General features: G+C 48.0%; 1 protein-coding gene across 1 annotated transcript in view; it reads left to right on the forward strand.

The window, feature by feature from the left end:
* BCAT2 (branched chain amino acid transaminase 2) overlaps positions 1-2,106 on the forward strand; it is a 12,837-nt gene extending 10,731 nt beyond the window's left edge. The window contains exons 4-6 of the mRNA XM_023520172.1: positions 6-125; positions 194-268; positions 1,004-2,106. Of these exons, the coding sequence (XP_023375940.1) occupies positions 6-125; positions 194-268; positions 1,004-1,042 (234 nt within the window). The 3' untranslated portion in view covers positions 1,043-2,106. The remainder of the gene's footprint in view (positions 1-5; positions 126-193; positions 269-1,003) is intronic.
* The last annotated feature ends 6,291 nt before the right edge of the window (positions 2,107-8,397 follow it).

An 8,397-nucleotide genomic window follows, 5' to 3' on the forward strand; every position in this document is an offset into this window, starting at 1 on the left:
TGGAGCGCAGGGTCACCATGAAGGAGGTGACGCGAGCGCTGGCGGAGGGTCGCCTCCGGGAAATCTTCGGCTCAGGCACCGCCTGCCAGGTGTGCCCTGTGCACGGGATCCTGTACCAAGGCGAGGTGAGCAGGGACTGCGCGGGGTGGGGAAGGGAAGGGGGGTCCTGGGCCTCACGGCGCTGTCTTCCCAGCACCTCCATATTCCCACCATGGAGAACGGACCGGAACTTGTCCTCCGCTTCCAGAAGGAGCTGAGCGCAATCCAGGTGAGGTGCTGGCTGGGAGGGGGGCTGGGTGCTTGGTCCCCAGAGAAGGTTAGGTCTCTGGACTGGGAGCTGGCGCCCCTTCCGTAGTCCCGCGAGGTGATAACGGCCTCTGAGCCGGGACCGTGAGCCGCTGTGGCCCGGAACCCCTCTTGGGGTTCAGGGACCCCTTCCTGCCAGGCTGCGAAGCCCCAGCCCCTCTCCTGAGCGCGAGCGCCCAGGGCTTCCTGGAGGGGGAAGTCCCTGTCCCCGAGCCCCCCAAGGACTTGCAGCCGGCGTCCAGCCACGGACGTCCACTCCCCGCGGACTCGCCTGGAGTCCCGGGCTGTCCCCGTGGTCGGGGACATCTCTCCTACCGGCTTCTGGACCTCGGACCCTCCGTGGCCCAGGACCGTGACCTCTCAGAGGCCTCGGGAGGTATTCGCGTTCTAGAACCTTCGGGCTCCGTCCCGGCCCTCGCCCCCGAGCCACGTGTCCCGCGCGCTCCGCGAGCCCCGGGGCCCCCGGCCTCGAACGGCCCCTCTTTGGCCATCGGGGCTTGTCGGCCGGAAGCCACTTCTCCCAAGAGCCCGCAGGGCCGTGCGTGCGAGAACTTTCTACAGAACTGCACCCCCGAGCCTCCGCCCCTTGTGCACAGCGACGCCCCCACCCCACCCCACCCCGACCCCACGACTGCCGGGGGCCGGGGGGCGCCACCCCGCGACCTGCCTCTCACGCGCTACCTCTCCGGTCCCGCAGTACGGAGCTCAAGCCCACGAGTGGCTGCTCCCTGTGTGACGCTGCGGGCTGCGCCCGGTCTGCCCTGGGATCCACGCAGCACCTCGTCCCTGCGCTGGACCCTCCCGCTCCGCCCCACGGATGACTCACCCGAAGTGCAATACGCGCAACCGGGGACCGGGACGCCTGGGTCTCCCGCGCCCCCGCGTGGCCGCTACACTCCCAAAGCAGACGGGCCGGACCCAGGAGCTCCGCCCTCAGGCCCGGGCATCCGGATCCCGCTGCTCCGTATTGCGGGGTCCGAGGTGCGCCTTGGCCCCGACTCCGCGCTCACTCTCCTCAGGCCGGATCTCTCACGTGCTGCTGTCGATGTTTTACCCCCTTCTTGCTGCCATTCTGAAATAAAATGCCAAATAACAAGACATTGGTTCCCATCTCCAGTGATGCAACTCGAGACTCTAGGATGTTCACGGGGATCCCTGGTCCTCAGCCCGTTTCATTTTCTCCGGCCCAGCAATCCTGACCCCCAACGTCCTGGCGGATTCTCTGGCGGACAAGAGTCTTCCGCTTCACCACAAATCGAGCTTAGCATCCCCCCGCCACTAACCTGCATGTCGCCCACTTCCCCATCTTGGGGACGGCTCCAGTGCGCATGCAGTCACCAGGCCGCACTCAGGGCGAAGAAGGGAATTTTGGGGTACACATTTCAGATAACCCTCCTACATTGCCTAAAAAATTCCCTAATAGCCGTGTGACCTTGGGGAAGTGAATTCATCTGACTGATTCCTTTTTCTCATTTTAAAAATGAGGACGGAGGTACCCACCCATTAAGGCCATGCTGAAGATTAAACTAGTCATTCCATGGAGGGTGATTGGAACAGGGCCTGGCATGTAGAAAGCGCTGTAAAACTGTTCTGTTTTTGACAACCAAATTTGCCTTGTGATTTTCTAGGTTTATTCAGAAAGTTGTCCAATTGCGTGGGGAAATGAATATCCGTAAAAATGGAATGCATTTAATTATACAATACTTAGGGGACTTCAGGAAATTGATTTTTTTTCCTCTAAATGTTTTAAGTCATTTTTATGCTTAAGGATGTTCTTCATTTGAAAATAATAAATATACACGAAGTGGAAAGAACCAAAATGTGAGTTTTCATTTAACTTAGTGATCAGAATTCTGAACATTTTACAAAAATATCCTTGGATTTCGATAATAAAACCACTTCGTGGGTTTGATGTTCTAAATCTGTAACCACTAATGTTCAGCAATTATGCGTTTAGATCTGAAGATTTTTATTAGTTTCTAAAAAAACAAACAATAATTCATAACGAATCTAAAAAATCAGATTTAACCCAACTGCGAACGCTAGATACCAATTCTAAGTTAATGAGCTAACCAAGAATATTAAAATCGCTTATGCTCTATGCAGAACACTAAGTATCATATAAAAATAATGGTGATAATTAAAATATATATGTATGTACGTATCTTTCTTGTTATAAGAAAAAGTAATGTACAATAAAATTAAATTGAGGAAAAAAACTAAAATAACGGGATGGTAAATAATAATTACCTAACCACAGAGAACTCTGGTTTTCAGGCGCCGCTGGAAGGTGCATGTGGCGCCATCTGGCGGCCAATGTTGGAATAAAGTTTCAAAGGCAGAAAGAATGAAAAGCTATTTATGATGGGAACGTCCCAACACAATGTCAACATGTGATGATTTAAAACCGTTTTTATGGCACTATAAACATTTCTAGACACCTACAGGTACATCTGTTTGGGAAGTGTCCCTTTAGGAAATGTTTAAGAAGCGTTGGCTTGGGCCTTTATGAAAAACCCTTAGCAAACATCAGATTCAATGATGAAAGACCAAAAGCTTTACCCTCAGGGTCAGAAGCAGGAAAAACGTGCCTGCCTTTGGCTCTTCTAGTCAATACTGGAAGTTCTATCTGGAGCAATTCAGTTGCCAGCACAAATAAAAGGCATCCAAGTTGTCAAGGCAGGACTAAAACTATATTTGGAGATAATATGATCTTATATATAGAAAATGCTAGAGAATCCATATGAAATACCCATTCAACCAAATAAATAAACTCAGCAAAGTTGCAAGGATACGAGATCAACACACAGAAATCAGTTGTATTTCTTTACACTAGCAGTGAACAATCCGAAAAAGAAAGTTGGAAAGCGATTCCCTCTACAATAGCATTAAAAAACAACAACAACTTAGAAATGAACTTGATCAAGGAAAGACTTGTAGGCTGAAACCAAACATGGCTGAAAGGAATTAAAGATGACATGAGTAAATTGAGAGACATCTGTATTTATGGTTCGGAAGACTGAATATTATTAGGATTTCAACAATAGCCAAAGGAATCTAGGCATTCAATGCAATCTCTATCAAAACGCCAAGGGAAGAGAACCCACGACAGCCTTCTTTTTTGCAGAAATGGAAAAGATGATCTTAAAAATCATATAGAATTGCAGGGATCCCAAATACCAAAACAAAACAAAACAAAACAAACAAAAAACCTCCAAAAAACTGAAAAAGAAGAACAAAGTTAGAGAACTCACAGTTTCCAATTTCAAATCCTACCACAAAGCTACAGTGATCAAAACAGCGTGGTACTGGCATAAAGACAGACATAGGAATCAATGGAATAGATTGAGAGCCCAGAAATAAACCTACACATCAATGGCCAATCAGTTTTGACAAGGAAGCCGAGGCCATTCAATGGGAAAAGAACAGTTTCCTCAGCAAATGGTGCTGGGATGAATGGGTTCCCACATGCACAAGAATGAAGTCGCGCCCTGCCTCACACCATCTGCAAAAATTAACTCAAACGATCAAAGACCTAAATGTAAGAGCTAAAATTATAAAACTCTTAGAAGAAAACATGAGGATAAATCATCGTGACCTTCAGTTTGGCGATGGCTTCCTAGGACACCAAAAATGCAAGCAAAGGAAGGAAAAAATAAAAAAGATAAATTGGACTTCATCAAAATTAAAAGTTTTGTGCATCAAAAGACACTATCAAGAGACTGAAGGACAACCCACCGAATGAGAAAAATATTTGCAAATCACGTATATGAGAAGGACCTAGCTCCTTCGTTATCTAGCTGTGTGGATTTGGGCAAAGTGAACCTGTATAGATGTAGATGTGAACGAAATTAACTCCGTCCGTGTCCCGGATTTCATGTAATTTTTGTTTCATGCTGTGACCTTGACCAACCTCATTGTCCTCAGCAAGCATATCAAAGCTTTCTAGTTGATTACCCGTGTTCCTTAAAATGTAGCCATAAGTGGCTACATTTTGTAACAGCCGGAATGGCATGACAACCGAGAAAAATGTCAAACTGGTCATGGTATCGATTATAAACAATCATCCATCACAAGACCACCGGGAGGCGTGGCCCCTGGCACTACTGCATTCTTTGTCCCTTTGTCTTGGCAATCATTCGTACCCGAGTTATATTATTAAAAAAGTGCGGTGACAGGGGTCTGTCAGCCAAGAATAATCTGTGCATAGTCGCTGCGCTGTCTTTTCGGCTCTGACCCAAGCTTCCGGTAAGTAAACTACTCTATCACGAATCCTATTATAACCTATGGAGCTGTCCGCTTCGTTTGTCAGTCTTATGATACCTTCTCATAGTGGTGGCCATCACACCTCTGTCCCTCTCTGGGCCTCAGTTTCCCCATCTACAAAACGGAAGTAATGATGGCAGCTCCCTCGTGGGTTTGTTGGGAGGATTGCATAGGACAGTTGTACGTGGCACACCGTTGGGGACCAGGAAGGGCCTGGGAGACTCTGGAACACTAGGGGGTGCCACCACTCCAGGCACTGAAAGTTGGGGACGATTGAGACACATCGCAGAGGAAACCAGAGTCACCGCGTCCCCGGCGAGCCACGACCCGCCCCAGGAGCCGCTGGGCGCGCTCTCGGAGACCCCGGAATGGCAGCTAAATCGCTCTGATCACTCAGGAAATCCCAAGGGCTTAGGAGCTCTGTGTTCAGAAAAACGACAAAGACGGTGCGGAGAGTTTCTACAACCTTCACCCGGCTTCTCCTAACGTTTACATCTTATCACCGTGGTCTGTCAGTCAAATCGGAGGCGGTAACAGCGCGCTGCCGGTAGCTAAGCTGCAGGCTTTATTGGACTCGCATAGGTTATTTCTGTGCTTTTTCTGTGCCATCCAGGATGCCCCGCTGCTGTCAGTGGTCAGCTGCTGTCAGTGGTCAGGTGCGGTCCGTGTTTTTCAGTCTTTCCTCGTCTCTGATGACCTTGGCAGTTTCGAAGAGTATTGGTTATTTTGCAGAATGCCAGTGGCCGTTCGAAGCTAGAAGACGTAAGAAACGGATTCTCCGTGGCAGCCTCCGGACGGGGTACAACCCTGCCGACGCCTCGATTTTGACCTGATGACTCTGATTTTGGATTTCTCGCCTCCAGAACTGTGAGAGAATAATAAGCATGTGTTATTTTAAGGCACCAACTTAAGAGGAATTTGGTGCAGCAAATGTAGGACACTAATGTACCCTACGTCCACTTACGTTTTATTTATGTGTGACGTATCTAGATTATATTTCAGAGTGAAACATTTCAAAGTTACTCTAATGGCTTTTCCTTTTCTTTCGAAAGTGATGATGCAAGTTCTCGCAATCGGGCAAATGGATTTCAAACCCACTTGAACTTTTTTACGCGAAGTATTTCCAAGTAATGCAGCTCTGCCTCTTGCCTTGTGAAAGCAGCTGCCTACTATGCGCAAATGGGCAAAATGAATCAGACGAACGGGGTATCCGATACGCTGCTCTGTTGACCTAAGGGTTGCTTCTTTGTAGCACATCTGAAGTCTGGATGCACCTTTTCATCCACGGGGTCCTATACGTGTTCGTCGCCTGCGTGTGTGTATACATCAAAAAACACCAGCTTCACAGCGTGGAGAGCTGAGATCAGCAGCTTGGAAGAAAATGTCAGAAACGATACTTTTAATCCCCCAGGAAGCAGAGCTGTGGGGGAAGCTGTAGGTGGATGGTGAAGCAGACACGTTTAGCCGCAAACCCAACCCTCACCCTAACTTGACACGCGTCAGTGAAAATCTAGCAGAGAGAATTGGCACCGAGGGGTGGAGTGGGCTGATGGATTGATAAAGGTCTCCTCGAAGCTGTGACGTTGCACCTGGGTCACGATAGAGAGAAAGGACTGCGCCAGATGGAGGAGGTGGCGGTGGCAGAGAAGGTCAGCGAACCACCCAAAATGTGTGTTCCCCTTCCCCAGTGCCTACGGAGAGACTACATTTCCCAGCCTCCCTTGCAGGGTCTGGTCCATAAAAGTTGCCCATTTTGTCCATCTCTTCTCCACCTGCACATCGGATGTGGATGCCAGAGTATCAGCGATCTCTTGCTGCGTAACAAATCACCCCCCAAATCCTGGCCTCTTAAAATAGCAGCCACTTATTATCTCACATACCTTTCAAGGGTCGGAATCCCAGGACAGCTGGACGGGGTCGTTCCGCCTCAGGCTGTCTGTCTCAGTAGGTTTCGGTCAAGCGATTAATCAGGACTGCGGTCATCACAAGTCCCATCCGGGTCTCAAAGTTTCACTTGCAGACTCACTCACGTGGCTGTCGGCAGGAGGCGGAGATTATTGGGGTTCATCTCGGAGCCTGACTACCACGGCCAGGGAGAGCTTGGGAGCCAAATGCTAACACAGTGGTGCTGTCATGGGCGGGGGTTCCTGCTCATCTGCCTCTCTGCTGATTGGACTTTACGTGAAGGAGACATAAAAATTAGTTGTTTAAACCACCGATGGGGCAGAATTTATCCGTCTCTGTGGTTAACGATGCTTTAGCTAATACAGCCAGTGGGACGGGCTGTGGAATTTAAACTGAACACATAGCCCTTTGTGACTTTATAGAACTTTATAGAATTTAAAAAATAAATATGAAAAAAGGCGAATAAAGAAAACTCTATTCACCCAATAGAAGGAAGGAACAGAAAAAAATAATACACTGAATAAACTCCAAATGGATCAAAGATTTCAGGGTAAAATATGAAACCAGAAACGAATGAGGAGCAAACATTGGAAAATTCCTTTACGGCTCGGGTGTGGAGAAACGCTTTGAGCTATAACTCAGAATCCAGGCGTGTAAGAGAAAACACTGACACATTTAAATGCATGAAATAGGACCAAATAGTCTTGCTGTTTCGTTTCCATTTTTTTCCCCCTGAGGCCCTCAGGTGGAGCAGGCAAGGCCGGCTTGGGGTGCGGGTGGTGACAGTGGCCCAGACGGAGTGTCAGGATGTTAGCGGGGTGAGGTGGGCATCTATTCATACAGGTAGCTCAGGACGGTGAGGTGTCCCCAAGTGGGATACGTAAGGTCCTTGGGCTGGGAGAGGGGCCCACTGGCTCGGAAGTGAAAACCAGACCCGGGTGATGAGGGTTTGGGTGGGGGTGCAGAGAGGATGGGGAACACACAGGAGCCTTGACCGAAGAAGTAAATTAAGGAAAATGGAAGTCAAGATTTCTCACTGCCGGAGAAAGGAGGTGTGAATACCGAACGAGAACAAACCGGAAGTGGTGGACTTGGATAGATCACTGTGAATTCACGGTTTCGAACGTCCATAAACAGATATGGAAGTTTATAAATGTACATAAACCTAGTGTGTGTGTGTGTGTGTGTGTGTATGTGTGTGTGTGTGTGCGTGTGTGTGTGTAGATCTAATATGTAGATGTGTGTGTATATATATATATACACACTAAATAAGATTACTGGGCTGAAGGATACATTTGCAAGATTATAGATGTCACCAGATTGACTACTATAAAAGGCTTACAAGGTACCTACGTGCACACCATGAAGTATTTACAAGGTTATTCATTGCAGCTTCCTTCGATGTGGAAACAGCTCAAGTACCCATTAAAAGGAAACAGGCTTCTAAGTGATGGTGCATCGGACCGACCATGGCTGTTATTCCCCGCACCACCATCCTCAAGTTAGAAGTCTTCTCTATTTCTGTAGACCATCTCTCTTAATTCCTATCTATTCTTTCGATGTCATGTCTCCATCCATCTTTCATAAAACTTTTAGAGGAGGGCTCATGGTAGCTCCGTTCCCCACAGAAAAATTCGCACACGTGTGTACTTCTACCATTTTATTTCGTGATCTCTGTTTGTCCTTGTTTCATTTATGCTTATTTTTTCTCCTTTCCTTCCTCCTGCTGGGTCAAGTATCCTTTATCCCCTTTCCTTCCTTCTATTGGTTTGGCAATCACGTCTTCAGTTTCAATTCTCTCAGAGGCCACCTTTCGAATTTGAACATGCAGCTTGAAGGTGGCGACGTTTAAACACAATTAATACCTCTATCGTACTCCTGAACGATAAAACGATTTCAAGACACTTTAATTCTGATCAT

This window comes from Pteropus vampyrus, unplaced genomic scaffold (genome assembly GCF_000151845.1).
Source record: "Pteropus vampyrus isolate Shadow unplaced genomic scaffold, Pvam_2.0 Scaffold250, whole genome shotgun sequence".
Taxonomy (NCBI): Eukaryota; Metazoa; Chordata; class Mammalia; order Chiroptera; family Pteropodidae; genus Pteropus; species Pteropus vampyrus.